This window comes from Hydractinia symbiolongicarpus, chromosome 9 (assembly GCF_029227915.1).
Source record: "Hydractinia symbiolongicarpus strain clone_291-10 chromosome 9, HSymV2.1, whole genome shotgun sequence".
Taxonomy (NCBI): domain Eukaryota; kingdom Metazoa; phylum Cnidaria; class Hydrozoa; order Anthoathecata; family Hydractiniidae; genus Hydractinia; species Hydractinia symbiolongicarpus.
Window position 1 is genome coordinate 25,285,703 of NC_079883.1, and position 17,325 is coordinate 25,303,027.

General features: G+C 34.2%; 2 protein-coding genes across 3 annotated transcripts in view; both read left to right on the forward strand.

Annotated features, from left to right (window-relative positions):
• LOC130657524 (anaphase-promoting complex subunit 1-like) overlaps positions 1–3,478 on the forward strand; it is a 33,368-nt gene extending 29,890 nt beyond the window's left edge. The window contains exons 50-56 of one of the 2 annotated variants that reach the window (XM_057460511.1): positions 543–621; positions 1,180–1,227; positions 1,395–1,487; positions 2,083–2,172; positions 2,295–2,414; positions 2,790–2,872; positions 3,295–3,478. In XM_057460511.1, coding sequence (XP_057316494.1) covers positions 543–621; positions 1,180–1,227; positions 1,395–1,487; positions 2,083–2,172; positions 2,295–2,414; positions 2,790–2,872; positions 3,295–3,325 — 544 coding nt within the window. In that variant the 3' untranslated portion in view covers positions 3,326–3,478. The remainder of the gene's footprint in view (positions 1–542; positions 622–1,179; positions 1,228–1,394; positions 1,488–2,082; positions 2,173–2,294; positions 2,415–2,789; positions 2,873–3,294) is intronic. The other variant, XM_057460512.1, reaches the window with a different exon arrangement.
• Positions 3,479–7,956: 4,478 nt separating this feature from the next.
• Positions 7,957–16,013, forward strand: LOC130657008 (tetratricopeptide repeat protein 34-like). The gene has a single exon (XM_057459958.1). It carries the CDS (start codon positions 8,906–8,908, stop codon positions 11,717–11,719), a length of 2,814 nt encoding a protein of 937 aa, XP_057315941.1. The 5' UTR covers positions 7,957–8,905; the 3' UTR covers positions 11,720–16,013.
• The last annotated feature ends 1,312 nt before the right edge of the window (positions 16,014–17,325 follow it).

Consider the following 17,325-nt stretch of genomic DNA (forward strand, 5'->3'; position numbering starts at 1 on the left):
AAATGCAATAAATTTAAAATTTTAGAGCCTTAGTTAACTTAGTTAGTACACCTCTTTTAACAGTAATAAAAACCTGCATCAAGCTGTGATAAAATTTGAAACAAATGTTTGTTAGCTCATTGGAATAAAAAACTATTATACATTATTTGACATAAAATAAAGACCATTAATGAATAGGCTAAAAAAAGCATAAAAGATAAATCCTGACTTCAGAACTCTTATACAAGCGTGTGACTTCAGAAATCTTATAGACAACATTTATTCCGTTTTTTTTGTTCATAGTCTTGATGTCATATCAAAAATATTTCCTAAAAATTAGCAAGTCAAAAATTCTTAACTTATCAACTGGTACTTTTTCAAAAGCTATTACGAAATACCTTAGACGTTGGCCCGCCTTTACCACTCTCCCTCAACAACTTTTAGTGGAAGATTTTCCGGGATCATGATCGAATGATAGACCATTTGCGGTTGTGCGACTGCAGCGATGAAATCAAACAAATACCAAGTTTTATACTCAATGCTCAACAAGAGTTTTTTTTTAGGAAGATCTCTCTTGAGAAGATTAGCAATATCTTTGTGAAGAAGAAGTGCGGTCATCTTTCCTATTCTGAAGACCCGAAGGTAAGAAAATGTGTACAGAGATATAATAACGAAAGAAATTGAGATTTCAAATCATCAACAGCTGTACGATCTAACGGCGAACGTGACTTTGTTACAAAACATTAGTCAGCCAAACTCACTAAGATTAGTCATTAATTTGGCACCATATTGAGTTTAAAATTTGTTTACCACGGTCTCCAGTTATTTCTTCCATGATATTTAAATGTTCTCAATAAGAATGGTATGCTTTTGATATTGTTTAAAATGTTTTTGCAATTTTTCTGCTATTGGTATCGTTGCTCGAATATTATTACTTTTGATAGGAACTAATTTTTGTTGTGTTTTTGATGTATATGACATTCAAAAGCATTACAGCTGGCCTAATAAGGAAACCGCATGAAGGCTGATAAAAACTGCTAAGGAAATCGTAGGAAATTTAGTGGAATTTTGGAAATAAATTGGAATTTTTTGAGTCATTTAGGCTTACTGCTATTAGGTGATTTTTGAGGTTAATGTTAATAAGCGGGGCTTTTTTTGTTTAAAATCATCATGTTTTGAATATATAAATATACATTTTAGGGCTACAGAAAACTGTTGGGACGAACATTTATAAGTCAATCGGATAAGGTATGCAGTTAAATATTGTCATTGTTATATAGCTTTGATAAGCGTACTTTTGAAAGTGCACCGTTGTTCTGTTATTTCACTCCAGACTATTAATCATGACCTTCCTCTAGTACTCTCTTATACTCACATGCGATTATATGCGATTATAAATTTGTTTCTCTTTTTAGTTGGATTTGGTAAAATCATTCAATTCGAATCGTACCACCGCTTTGTTTGAACAAATATTTTGTATACCTCTTCCAAATAAAAGAAAAAGCAAGGTATGCGTTTTTTATAATATATTTTGTAATTACCTGTAGTGTGACGTGGTAGCTAAATTAATTTGACTGAAAACTAGTTTTCTATAATAAAATACGAGTTCTCATTGCACATGCTTTCTTTATAAGAATAATATTTTGTCATCATGAATACTCCTTGTGCAAAAATCATCCTGATGTATTCTTAGTACGGTTAAGATTAAAAGATCTAAGAATGCAAACAGGTGCAAAAAAAATTCACCCCTAAGGTCCGGTTATTTAAGCAGCCTAATTCAACTGATAGATAATTAGATTTTGTGGGAGGGGGTGGGGGATAATTCAGAGGACACTTGAAAAAATACAATTTGCGTCAATGATAGGATACAAGTTTATATGAGTTAACAAAGTATGAGAAAACAGTTTCCTTATATTCCATTTAGGATGCAATTTTAAGATGGGCATATCCTTAGTATATTCTCGACTTTTTGTTTGATTTCATCTTAAATATATTCTTATATAGAGTATATTTTTTTTAAAAATTGATATCATTCTTTAATAATGGTAGCCTAACACCGTCACTAAATTTGTGAGATCTTGCTTTTAATTTTTTTTTCTCTAGAAGTTATATGAGTTTTGTTCGAACACGTTGTATGAATGTGTTGTCAAAGATAAAATGGATCTACTGGAAGATTATCTCTTTATTGAAAATGTAAGTTGATTGGTTAATGACATGGGTAATAATTTAACAGTACTTATTTATTTTTCAATGCTGTGGTCTCATCTCCATACTATTAAATCTGAATCATTACTGTATGATTTCGTTCGTTTCAGGCTGTACGTGAAGTGGAAAATGGAGAGGTTTCTAGACACAGTATACAGCAACTGAAATTCTTGTATAATTATTACGATACTGTTCATAGTGATTTAATCGAACGTGGTGCTGTAGAAAGGGTAAGCCTTTTAACAATAATAGATGTGCATATTTTACATGGCTAGCCTCACAACTATAGAGGGATATTATTTCCTGCCTATTATTTCCGGGGCAGTCCTAGAGTATTTAATGCTCTTTTTTGAGCTACGCTGACCCAATTAGGGTCCGCGCTCCACCAGACAACTCCTTGCAACATCCAACGTATCACACATTGTGCCATCTCCCCAATTTCCCTCAAAATGTCTTCTATGTTCCCACATTCTAGAAGGGGTTACTTTTACTTGTGGTTAATGGACTGATATATTAAGAATGAGAAGCTGTGATGTTAGAGGGGATTATCTTATATCCTACTTATTTGATTTTATAATGCTATAAATTTTTAATTTCTTCATTAGGAGCCGTTAATCAACAATATTTATCTTATGCAAACAAAATTACGATTGGAAAAAAGGTTGAAACGTTCGCAGAAAATTTCACGGTGTGTATACATACTAACTTTTTTCCTGTGCGTGTTTTGATTCAACGTAACACTTTTTGAGAAGACGTTTTTCTCATTTAATTTTATCTTCTACCTCGGTTGTTTATACGAGGGAGAGGATGATGCCTAATAAACTTTTTCTGCCTCGTGTATTATTCGCGGGATTCTCTTATTTATAAAAGGGGCGTGGGCGCTTGTCGGTCTACTTTTACCCTTATTTTTCTCCCTATACCTAGAAGCACCCAACGCCAGCATATCTACGCCTAAATTAACACCATGAAGATGCCACCAAAAAGGCTGCTTACGTCACGTATAATATCAGTTTGTGACACACAAGCACTTTTCTCGATGTGTTGATAGCGAGGGATGTGTCGTTGGGAAATATAAGGAGATGGGTGAAGGCGTTAATGTATTATTTTTAGATTGAGCACTGACGCTGAAACTGTCTCATAAAAACTCTTCAACTAACGTTCAATCAAGAAGATACATAAGAGGAAGAAAATAATGTTAAAGTGGTCAGAAGTGGAACCTTAAAAGTCATCTCAGGTTATCAAGAAAATGTAAATATATTTTTTATAATGCAATATAATTCAGTATATTTCGAAAGTCTTTACATGTTCTTGACTGTCCTGTCATTCTCTGTTTTTAAGACCCGGCTGATATTTATACGCATGCGCAGTAAAGCTGTGTGTTATGTATGATTGTGTTTGCGTGGTCAAACATGACGTAACCAACGTCTAGAAGTTTCATATTTTCACCGGGATGGAGTGCATTTAGAGTGCATTTGAATCTCTTTAAGGAACCAAACCATTAAATATTGGGTAGTTCTTTCTTTATAAAAGCATTTGGAATTGTTTTGTATATTTTAATTTTTTTTCAGTAGAAATTTGATCACTGATAAATCAAATTTAAGTGCCCTCCAGAAAAGCTAGATAAAGTCAATATTTGATCTTCCCACTTTTTCATCCCTTTCATCAGGAAAAAAAGGTTACATTTGAAGTCATTTAACGTCACTGGATATAAGTCATGAGATGAAGAAGTAGAATAATTATCCGTATAACGTGAAGCTAATATCTGGAAAAGATATTTTTGCTGGTGCTAAGAGGAAATTTATTTAATTTTTGATTCTAGGATATCGCTAATGAATTCTGGCCAAAATTTTGTAATGTCTACATTATCTTATTGAATACAGAAATTTTCAAGCTTATTTATCTGTTACACATGTGTAATTATCGCACTGGGTATGAACTAGACATTCAAAGCAATCCTGAATTTTATATTCTGCAAACAATCAGTTTTACAGCGCTGAATTTTAGTTTCTGGTTTATCAAAATTATCAGCGGTTTATTTCTTATATAAATTCAACAGCGAATAAACGACTGATCTTAGGCTGCACCTAAAAATAGAGATGTTTTTAATGGACAATAATTGTCAATTTAAACAAAACATCAAGTACCCGTTATGATAAATTTAAAACAAAAAATAACATGGCTCTGAACGCTATGATTTTTATCAACGTGACGAATTTCCGGTTGGGTAACTTGTTTAAGTTGTTCCATTCAGAATTCTGGCACCAGGTCTAGTTTTGAACTTCCACGTTGGTTTTGGTTCCAAAATTTTCAAAAGGTTTTTCAAGAAAGTTGAGAAAATTAAATTTGTCTGTCTAATTAGGCATCTACAAGAATATAATAATGTGAATCCAGAATTATTTTGGAACATTTTTGTTTCTCCTTTATACCAGACACGTGTATGTTTTTTTTGTCGGAAATCGTTATTAATTTTCTTTTAATCCTAAAAATATTTATTATCATCCGTAAATTTGAACAGATTTTTTAAAGAACCCAAATAAGAACATTTAGGACTAAAAAGATGTTATAAAATAAACAGATTCGGCAGAAATTTAGACGTTCCTATAAAAAAACGGGTATAAATATGTCAAATATGTTGGCCATATATGTTTCTTACATATAAGGCCATATGGCCAATCTTTACATACATATATGGCATTGCCAATTTTTGCATACATGTTCAATTTCTTGCATAAAAGGCCAATTTAGCATGTTATCATTCCTTTACATGATTTGTTCTCAGCAACAACGGCCGCCATGATTGCAATGTTTTAAAACGTATATAAACAATGCACTCAATAAACGTGTGACGCAATTAAGTTGTTCGACTGACATTCGAATCAGTTAAGACATCTGACTTATGTCATCATGTCAACACAAAGACAAACAGTGTTTAAAATGATACGTGACACAATTGTGTTGCTCAATTGTCATTGGCAGTTGTAGAAAGAAAGTACTTTATGCAACTACACCAATTCGGCTATAAGCTCCGCCATTATGGAAAGAATCCTGGAACGAGTTTAGTGTGGTAAAAGGAATCCCCACACTAAAAACAAGTAACACGAAAGATTCTTTACAAGCCAATAACTAGTTTTTGGTTCAGTTTTATGGGTCCTGCTAATTGCGCTGTCGTTGTTTTTATTGTATATATACAATACAAACAACGAATATACGTTGTTCGTATTGTATATATACAAACAACGAAGTATATATACAATTTGTATATAAACTTCGGCATTGGAGGTAACCTGTGTAATATTCATCCTAATCTACTGAACGAGGTTTTAGACTTTTTTGTTTATTTTGCTTTCGAAGAAGAATCGTAAAGATAAGTCAGTCAGGCTTCTTTGCACAAGTCATCGTGTATGTGGTGCGTGTTCTTTGACAAAATTCCCACTATAGAGAATCGGGATTAGGATTCTCTATAGTGGGAAATTTTAAGATTCCTAATTCCACTTTAAATCTTATGTATGATTATGCACAACTTGAATCTAGAAGAAAGTAATTAAGATATTTATTGTTCTTTACTTTACCTGTTTAAATGTTGTGTCCAATTTCTTCACGTTCACACGTTCACAACTGTTTATCACCTTAAAACTGTGAACCTTTGCTGATTGTGATTATTAAAAAAATAGTTCATTTTATGGTCAAAAAATGAATGTCCTGGTTCTAAATATCAAATTTGTTCTGGAGAACCGGTTGACTTCCTTGACTTCATCTTCTTGCTGGAAAAACATTGATACTGATCAACAAATCAATTTTTATACCAGCATTAAATGTATAAATCCAGAAACATTTAATCCCCTTAAGCGTAAAATCATTTTTAATTCGTCTACAGTCATACTTACAGACAAAGCTAATTACTAGCAGCTATAGCGTTCATAAACAAAGATAAATAAACCAACAGTTGTCTCGCGCCAAAATGTTGTTGCTACACTAAACTCTGACCAGACCTCTGTTCAAAGTTACGGCAACTGTAATTCAATTTGGTGTAATAAATATACAAATTAAAATGTTCGAGTACGAAGGTAACTCGAACACCTTAAACAATTTATAGGGCTATTTAAAAGATTTTATTTATTGGAAAATTTTCAGTGTCAGAAGGTTCGACGTAGGAAAGGTTCGAGCAATAGAAAGTCGAGTTATAGAGAATCGTTTACTGCTAAGTTTCTTAAAATACTTAGGGAAATTAACTTTGGCGAGAACTAATTCTCACCGTTTTTTTATGGCGGTTTTTAAAGACTGTTGAAGTTGAAATTCGCATTTGTATTATAGGTAAATCAGAAAAAAAGAATTTTTAAATCTTTTTTCAAATATTAAAAAAATCTAATTTTACGGTAATTATTTTTCGCGACTTTCGCGAATAGCGAGGTTTCTATTAATTTTCGCAAGAGCTTATGTTCGCGAAATTGACAAGAACTCGCGTTTGAAGTTTATTTTATTAGAAAGTTTGAGTTGAAAGCAAGGTAAGTACTTATATCGAAGAAATCATAGATAACCAATGTATGTAGGGAACTCATTTAAGATGATTAAAGTTGTTGTTTTTATCCTCAGTTATCATAAACCTTTCCACCGCCATTAGCCCGACTTACGTGTAAGTCACTAAAGATAAAAACCAAAAGCCGTTTCGTAGCCCTTTAAGGTATAAAAGATGTATTTCGAACAGACACGCGAACGGATGTTTTTCAGGAAACCAAGTATGAAGTGCGTTTGTTTATACAAACTGGCTTGTATTTTTGAAGGTAAGAAAATGTCCTCTAGATGACAGCTACCCAACACACGGTTGGTTGTCGACGATAAGTATCTGAAAAACAATATTTCGTGTTGACACACTAAAAGACCGCCAAATTCTTATACGTTTTCTATATGAATCTATCAATATTTGATTGTATTATTCTTGGATGAAGGTCTTTATTCTTTTCGTTCATCTTACGTACCGAAAATGAAAACTATTACATCACTTCAAAGATAAACTAAGAATTCAAACATAAACTAAAACATAAACTATTGACTACTGACAATCTATATTTATTTTAGAACACACGACATAACACAACTCCTCATCATCTTCAATGCTAACCTTTTATATAGGTTGGGGGCTTGGTGATAAGGCTATTATAGCCTTCTTCTCGTTCCTGCCATTTTTTACCTCTAGCTAATATTTTTAGCATATACAATCCTATCTTTAGATTAAACGATATAATGGCTTAAGATTTGTATTTTATTTTTACGGAAAACTGTAAATTCTTCAACGGCAAAAAAAATAATGTCACAGAACTTTTTTGTATAAGGTGTTTATTTTTTTATTTTCAAGAACATCTTTTCTTGAAAGTCTAACCTTTTGTATCAGCACAATTTTGTTATTCTTTTTTTCTTTCCCTGTATTGAATTATAAAAACGGCTGAATTTCAGCTGAGAATGAATGTTCTTATTTTCTTAACCCTTTCCCAGCTTTAATTCTTCTTTTGATAAATAGAAAGATGCTGGGTCAAATATACGAACGATATTAATTATTTTTCAGAATTGGAACAAGTAAAGAATGTTGATTTATTTTATTACAAAGTACGTTTGTACTAATAAACAAAATGAAAACATTATTCTTATGTGCAAAAATATCGGTTCGAGTAAACAACTTGATGGCAAATAATATAACCTTAAAGCTTATTAAATTATTTAGAATTATTAAGAATTAAATTTTATTACTTCCTCTGCGTTTTACCGTAGAAATATATGCATTTTGATGATGGCCTTTGGAATGTAAGGTCAAAATATCAATTTTAAAAGAAACTTTTTCGACTCTGTTTCTTTTTTAATGTTTACGCTTCTGGTTATACTATTGTTCGTATGTGGAAATTCAGGCTGACGAGGTTCTTGATACACTAGGTTTTTAGAGGGAGAAGGATGTATTTTTGAAAGTTTACATAAATTACTAATCATTGGTGACGATAAGTGAAGCGCTATTAAAATTGAAACGCCTGTTTTTACTCAGTACTTGAATCATCCTGCGACTTCTTAAAGGGGTTGTTGAAGGATGTTTTAAATGTGATTATAAAGTGAGTATGACGTATATATTTCATAAACTTCTGTGATCAAGTTAAAAAAATTAATAATTAGTGAAGTTTAAATCAAAGTCTTCTTCACAGTAATTTAGATTTTTATCTTTATATTTTTGTTCTTAACGAAAAGAACGTGTCAGCGATTAAACTTTATACAACGTAGTGTCTAAGAAGAAAACACGAATTTAGAAAACCTCAAAGAGGTAAACAAAAACATGTGACTCATGAAAAAGAGGTTGTCCTGCTTGAATCTTAAAAACAAAAGTAAACAAACTGAAGAAATATATTCTTTCCGTTTTGTCATAAATAATGAAAGTTTGTGTCGAACTGGCGGATACATTTCACCCGCATGACGTAAGCTGAAACCATGGATAAACTTACGAGTACCGCAAGTTCTTTTTGTGAGTTTTGTATCATGCGTTTTATTTTCAGAAATCTTGTTTATTTTACGCGCATAAACACTTGACTAATCTTGAAAGAGAGTGAAAAGAAAAGTTATTATTTTAGCTATTCAGAAAGTTGGTGTAGAGTTACATGAAAAAACACAAATATAATGCGAAATAAACAAGCAAGACGTCGTTTTTTACTGTGAAATCTACATCTCGTGTGAGCGACTCGTCTTTTTAAAAATGGCTGTTAATAGAACGACTTCGAAATCTTTGTTTGTCAACACAAACTTCTCTAACAAAGAAAACGAACCATCCACTATGTTACTTCTATTAAATGCTGTATCGGAAGCTAAAAACAAAAATATTAAAAAAGCCAACGTCGAATTCAATCAGAGTTTCTTGGAAACGAAAGAGAAAGAAGAATTATTTTTATCCAAAGTATTGGAGCTTGAATATCAAGATTTAGAAGCGTTATTTTTATGCATCTGTGGTTCAGAGAAAAATAGGCGCTCATCGAAACAGCAAGAAAAGCGAGGTAGTTTAAAAAAATCTTCTGTTGGGGATTTAAGTTTTTCCAACAACGCTTACGAAAATGAGTTGAAGTTAAATTTACAAAATGGTTCCCTTGGACGTAAACGAAGTCAAGTGAGTTTAAATGAAGAAAGTATACAAGGAAAAAACTGTTTACGGAAAGCGTATTATTTACGTCGCGAGATTATGAAGGTGGACTTTGAAGAAGATAGCATTCGTACAATGATTAGTATACATTTGAAAGCTGAAAATTACTACCCTTGTGTCGTACTTTTAACAGACATACTCAGTAAATCATTTTTCGAATCTATTTTAATAAGTCTTGACGATTCAGAGAAGTTTAAAATGGGACAGATTTGTGTGTTTGTCGTTACAAATGTTCTTCAAAACAAAAGCTCCCCTTCAAGTACTGACTTTGAAACAGCTAGTGAGCATGCGCAACTCGCTTGTAAGTTAATGCCAAATGAAGAAAAACCGTTTGAGTTGTTATGTAAATTATACAGAAAAGCAAATGAGACTTCAAAGGCTTTAGCTATAGCTAAAACATTTCTAGAAGAAGTGAATAAAAGTGCTGAAGAAATTATTATTCAGAAAGTATTTTGCTTAATTGATAATGCCGATTGTGTTAAAGCTTTGCATTTAATTGAAAGCACGCTCTCTGAATGCGAAATCAGAAATTTAAAAGAATTCACCATTTTAAAGGGTTTTTTGTCCTTTCTATCTGAAGATCCAGCAAAGGGCATGGATATTTTTCGTACGTATAAAGTGGACGAACACAGAACGACTATAGTGAACATTCTAGAACAATTTCATAACCACGACCTCCGCTTTATTCTTCACGAAGCCCAGACATGGTTTCAGCAACTTTTGAATGATTTCAAAGAAATTGATAGTGACGATATGAAAAGTGATGTTTATGAAGCCAAGCGAATGCTAATGCTTGTCAGCTACTTACTTTCATATAAAAATCCTGGCCAACTTTCACTCGCCAACTTACACGTGGATTGCCTTGTCTTATGCGGAGAATATGAGCTGGCTCAAGCTTTTCTTGTTAAGCTAGTAAAAGACTACCCAGGGGAAAGACTACCCATGGTTTACTTAGCGAATTTGAGGTTAAAATTAGGCGCTTACGTAGCTGCAACGGAGGATTTTCGCACGTTGTACATGATGTGGGGAATGCAAGGCTTACTTGATGATCTCTCCAATCTACCTATTGAAGATCGAAAAGAAATCGCCCGCGTACATCGCCTTCATGGCTTTCGTTTTTTTAACCGAACTGAAGGGTTCCACGAAGCGGCAGAATGCTTCTCGGTTGCTATCTCAGCGATTGGACTATCGGCAACTGGTTTGTTTTTATCACGTGGTTTTTGCTACATTCACATGAATGAATATAGCAAAGCTATAGACGATTTCAATAAATGTTTAAATGCAGACGATTCTATTGCAGCGGCTTTGTGTGCACGTGCTGTATTATATGCAGTCACTACACACGTAGAGGAAGCCATATTGGATTTCCAGAAAGCATTCTCCATCGACGCCAGCGCATGTCTGCTATGCTTGACAAAACTTCCAATGGAACATGCGTTGACTTTCGGACAGTTGATTATACAATACATCAAACAGGAACTCGAGGAGACTACCAAACACAAAAAAACTCATCACCATCTTAATGATATTCATTCAATGGAAAATATTTCACATCATATTTTTAACATCGAAACAGTAAAGTACAGTGAATTCCTTTGTAAAGTCTTCCCAAACAACACAGACTACGTGTCGACCTATATTGAAGCGTTATATGTGGCGAACGAGTCATCCGCGGCTCATTACGAAACAAACAGCGCCTTAAATACGTTCCCGGGTAACCCCCTGTTTGTGGCCTGGAAAGGTGTCTTTTTAACGCAACAAAGAAAATTTGACGATGCTACTACGTACTTAAAAGACGTGAAAACCAACGCAGAGGAAGTGTTGCATATTTTATCCTATTTAGATCAGAAAATGAAGAAAAATATTTTTGATAAAGTAACAAGCAAAGCACGAACTCTAGCCGACATTCAAAAGCACGGTGAGGCCTTAGCGTATTACAACATCGCGTCTATGCTATATACAAAAGATGTAGCTTCGATTCGAGGTAGAATGGAATGTCATTATAAAATAGGCGAGACAAAGAAATGGTTGCGCGACTTGGGCAAGGTGATTAACTTGCAACCTACTGCTGAAGATATATGTTTACGAGCTCAGTATTATCGTTCACAAGGTGAGGACTTAAAAGCATGCGAGGATTACATTGCAGCCCTCACCGTAGAAGAAGAGAAAACAATTGAAATTGTGACAATCAACTCGAATGGCGATGAAATTGTCGAGTTGTTTTATTCGTGCGCGTGGTGCATGATTGAAATGGATAAACACGCAGAGGTTTTGCGGTTGTGCAATGCCGGGTTGAAATTTGATCCTTACCATAAGAATTTGAAACAACTGAGAGATAAAACGAGATCGAATGTCAGCAAATGTGTCATACAATAGCAGGACGTTTAGTCACGTGACGTCGTGTTGAGTACACGTGTCATTTCACACCCAATAAAATCAAATTATGTATGATAATTAAAATCTCGTGTGTTGCGGGTGTTTGTAGTATATTTATTTACATATTTTTATTTTTTGTATTGTCTATCCATTTTTCTAAAAACTGATCTAGAAATTTTCTTTGTTGTCTTTTTCTAGCTAATATTTACATTATGAATTTTTTTTAAACTGTTACGGTTGGACTACACGATCGTGCTGGTTTCTAAAGCCCCCCGTCCTATGTATGTAACAGTTAAATAACAAGGATGAAAAAAGCTACCCCAGTTTCATGTAGTGTTAACATCTCATTCCTCCTAAAATGTCAAAATGTGCTAATAACATGTTTTCATATTGGTTCTGTGGTTGCTGTGGAAACAAGATATTTTTTGTTTTTTTATGATCATCCTCATGTTTTCTTTATTTTACTCTTTTCTTAGAATTTCTTTTTATATATAATTTTATAATTGTTTATAGCCTGTGAATTTGTACAAAGAAATATTTTTTAACAGAATTAACTTTTATATAGCAACCTCAGACTATCTTTAGCCAGCAAATTTGAGTAACAGAAAATCTGGTTGTTGTTTTTTCACCAGTTCCATTGAATTACCTTACTGGGTACAAAGTTTCCCGACAAATTTCGGGCGTTATCCGACGCGAAAAATGTTTAGTGTCCCTGTAAGTTACTTACCATCTATTACCCAGTGATTCTATTTCGCTTTCTGATATCTAATTGGCGAAAAGTAAAGCGAATAAAGATCAGCAATATTGGTTTGTATAAATTAATTTTTGTGACAATTAGCCTTGTGACAATTAGCCTTGTTGATAAGCTATACCAAAACAAGCTACAACGATAAAAATAATAGTCGGGAAATTATCCGTTCTTTTCTTGAAATGGGAAAAAAGCATCACTTAGCCAGTACTCTGCAGCCGGCAGTCTGCAAACGTTTTACCTTGGCAGAGGTGTAGGACGAAAAACCACCGTCGAAATTGTGTTAGCTGCACTTTTCACAATATTCGCGTTATTGAGCAATCCTTTCAACGCCCTGGAAAGGTCTAAACTATTGCGGAATTGAAGTGCGCTGACGTCAGCAAAAACTGTCACTGTTTTTAAGATTTTGGATGTAAGCATTTAACTGAATCCTAACTCCGCTGTGAACATTGATAAATGAACTTTGACAAGTTTGCAAATAGAAACAGCGTTCCTTGAAACGGCTTGTCGTTGCGATCTTTGAAATTTCGCCTTTTTTCCCAACATATTATATACGGGGTTGTATACATCATGGAAACGACTCCATTTTTCTTCTTAAAGGCGAAAAAATTTATAACTGAAAATTTTAGAACTCCAAAATAAACCTCGGAACAACGTTATATTCACGATCTCTTCTGGAAAGCTGATGTTGGTACGAAATATATAACAACCTAGAATAATGGGTGTTGTGTTGGCAGATGTAAAGGCCGGAGCATACCACCAAACCAATCCAACATGAAAAATGATGCATTTCAATCAGAAACTTTCTTTGATCTTGTCGAAATTGTTGGATGAAAGGTTGAACTGGTTTACTTTTTATACGTCATAGAAACTGTTATAAAGCATCACAAAAATGCAACAGAAGAAGCCTGTGCGTGCATGGTTTCGGTCCTGAAGTACGCACCTTAGAGATGTTAGAAGCAGGAAGAGAAAATGAGGAAAATTGAACCTTTTTTTGTGAATACTCGACGCATCGTTTCAATCAATGTTTTGTTATTATAAAACTCGGTTATGTTTCATCATGGAGAAGACTCCTTTCTATTGTTATATTTACCATTTTTTTATTGGAGAAGTTGTAGCTATGTATTGCTGGTGATTATGCTAAAAAATCGTATACAGTGCAAACGCTATTATCTATATTATAATGCCCGTATACGTCTGTCCGTCCGTCCGTCTATCTGTCGCTCAAAATGGTAGCTTAGCTGCGCAATTGCGAGAAGCACGCAATGCGGTATAAAAAGGACGGGAGAACCCGTGGATTTTCCACGGGCTAACGACTAGTCTATATTATAACACCCGTATTTGTTTGTCTGTCCGTCTGTATGTCACGCAAAATGGTAGCTTAACTGCGCTGGTAGCGAGACGCATGCAATGTGGTATAAAAAGGACGGGTGAACCCGTGGATTTTTCTGGGCTAACGACTAGTTTGTATTAAAGATAGTAATTTACAAAAACGTTTTGATCATGCTGATGGAGAGGATACATCAACATTATTGATCGATTTGACCAAAGCTCCGACTCTGTTGTTAAAGCGTTAAGAAAGTAGAACAACAGTCGCTAGATAATTCTGAATGACATAGAAAGGACGTTGTTAAGACGTCACAAGACGTTATTTCAAAGTTAAAAAGAAGTTGAATAACGGTTGCCAGAATATTTCTAAACAACATGGAAACGACGTTGATAAGACGTCACAAGACGTTTCAACGTTAAAAAAGAAGTTGAATAAAGGTTGTGAAAGCATTTACTGTTTCATCGTTGAAAATACGTTGTTGTCTGACGTTAAATAGACATCGGAAAAAGACGTAAAAATACTTTCATTTACAACGCAAAATCAACGTCTATTCAACATCATCACATCCAACGTGTTTTTAACGTTGATTCAACGTTGAAGTGCCCACTGGGTTTAGTATTGAACTAAAAAGTCACTTCTCCTCCACTATACGGAAATAGTCAAGCGTACGAGGTCCTGGTACAACAGACTTGAAATTCGACCAAAATTAAGCATGCAGAGAAACGTAATATATCCGTGACGTTTTGATCAAAGATGGTGTTTTAGTGGCGGGATTTGTAAAGTGTTTTACTGGCGGGTTTTGTAAAATGTTTAACTGGATTTTTGTAGCTACAATATGTCTGCTATGTATGTAAAGTAGGTTTTTTAGAATAAATACATTCTTTCATATTGTTTTATATTTTTTTTTCAATTTTACTGACCACGTCTGAGATACGCATATCTTCATTTAAATCCCAGAAGGTCAGAATTTTATTTAGCTGTATATTCCACAGCTAATTAAAACATACTAGTATGCTACCATTATAGATATTCAAATCAAATGCTTAAATGAGACACAAGAGGTTGTTTGATTTAAAATTAGGTTTTGCTGGAAGCTGCGTAATAAAAACAGGAATGAGTAAAAAGAAGATATTTCAAACCACATTATCAATTTTAGTTTTCATAACAATAATATTTATTAGTAGCGTGTTTGTTAGGAATTATGGCCAGACTGTAGTTCACGTAAATATCACAAGACCTTTTAGCGAAAATATCACGGAAACTTATTTTTTATTTATTGGAATACAGTCACATTTTGCTGGAAATGTGGAAAGAAGAGAGATCATTCGAAAAACTTGGTTACAATTTTGCTCTAAAGACATCGGCTGCCACTACAAATTTTTTTTTGACGGGCTAGACATACACAACAAAAAGTTGCCGAAAGAAGTTTTTGAACAATACATGAACGAGTCGAGAAACAACAATTACGATATTGCTGTGATAGATTCACCGCCAGGTCGTAATTTCGCTGTTCGGACTTATAAATCGATGCACTATGTGATGAAACACATGAAACTTAAATATTATCTCAGGATAGATGACGATCATTACTTGTGCGTACAGAGATTGATTTACGAACTAAAACTCAGACCTGTGGAATGGTTATATTCCGGATACACGCATTGTAAACCAGCTCGTATTGACGAAGGATATCAGATGTTTTCTTATAATTTGTTACAAATCTTCTACAAGAAGAGCGACCTTGTGTGCACTGAGTTTGGTACTGACTCCATCTCGAGTTGGGTTTATGATGTTATGGACACGCAGGACGTCACATGGTTCTCAGAAAACAAGAGAATCTACCAAGGTCAAGCCTCACTAAATTCAGCTCTGCGAAGAAGAAAGGAACTTTGCCAAACGTATATATCACTTCATGGAACATATCCCAAAGAAATGGAGATTTTTCACGATATTGTTCTGAAGGAGGAATTTCACGACTATGACATTCCACGTCCGTATCACGTTTGTCCTGATCACCGTCGTGTTAACTTACTTGTAGAATTAAAAAGCGCCAAAGATCAGATGCCTTGTGAAAACGCTGTATTTAAGAAAGACGCACGAGGTTGGGCAGGAAGGAATAAAAGACCACTATAATTTTACTTTCACTTTCAAAGACAATTTTTCACTGAATGGCTTTTCATGTTATTTATCTAAGAGAAATGTTTATCCCAAAAGTAGTTTTTTGTACTATTTTTTTGTTAAAGGCTCTTCAGAGCGTGTGACGTAGCTTACCTCCCACTCCCATCAAGTTAATCTTAAAACGTTCATATCATATCCTAGCGGGCACACGATGTTTATTCAACGTTGATTCGACGTTGAATTCTGGTCGCGACATCAATACCCTAAATTCAACGTTATTTCAACGTTGGTTCGCAACGTCGATGTAACGGACGTAAATCTAACGTTATTCCAACGTTGCTCTCGAACTTGAATTCAACAGTCGCATCATCAACAACTTTTCAACGCTGTGTTCTCTGCGCTGTTTCAACCGGAAGTCAACGTTTATACAACGTCGAATACAAGACGTTGTTGTTCTTAATAAGACAGCTTTGGTGAGTGAAGAATGAAATAGTCATAGTAGTAAAATAACACTTGAAGTGTTATTTTAAAACTGTCCAGCAAAATAACGAAGCGTACTCGTTGTTTTTGTGAAGATCGTCAAAAGCTAGGAATTAAAAGTATACTACTATGACTATTTCATTCTTCCCTCACCAAAGCTGTCTTATTAAGAACAACACTCATTGACTTAATCATTATATGCGTAATTTGTCAGCCATTTCTCTTTTCACTCTAGTTTTTTTTAGTAAAAAATATTAAAAATTGTGTTTACAACTTCGCACAGTCATGAAATGAAACATACACAAACGTTCAATGGGGTTTTTTCAACAGAGCGCAATAAAACGTTCGAATTATTTCATTGAATTGTTGTCGGGGGGTTTGCGTCTTCGTATTTCGAATGAAACTAATTGATCAACTTGTACTTTGGATATTTAACATCTACAATACAATCAATATTATCAAATTATAAATCATTATTAACCCTATAATAACTGTTTATGAGGGCAATACCGGAGATTACTTTTTTCCGTGTTTATTTACATTTAATGCTACCATATTCACGGTTGCTATGGTACCGGGCAATACCGTGGAATATTGCCCGCTATGACGTAAGTTCTAACCAATCACATTGCGCAATATTCAGAAATATTGATGCCGCCCTTTTACAGAGTTTTTAGAGGTTAGGCATAACATACCACGTCTAAAATTTTGCGGAAAAAGATAGCTGAAGGCCCAAGCAGTGGCGCTTTATAACTCCTTTTCACGTTTTAGACCTTAGTTCGGCATATACAATTAATGATCCGACATTTTTTGACATATTTTTTACTTTAAATTAATCGCTTTAGTTTTTATTTATCATGTTGCTTAAGGTAAGGAGACACGAGGGACATTTTCATGCGCGCGCTATGCAACATGCCCCATAGCATGCGC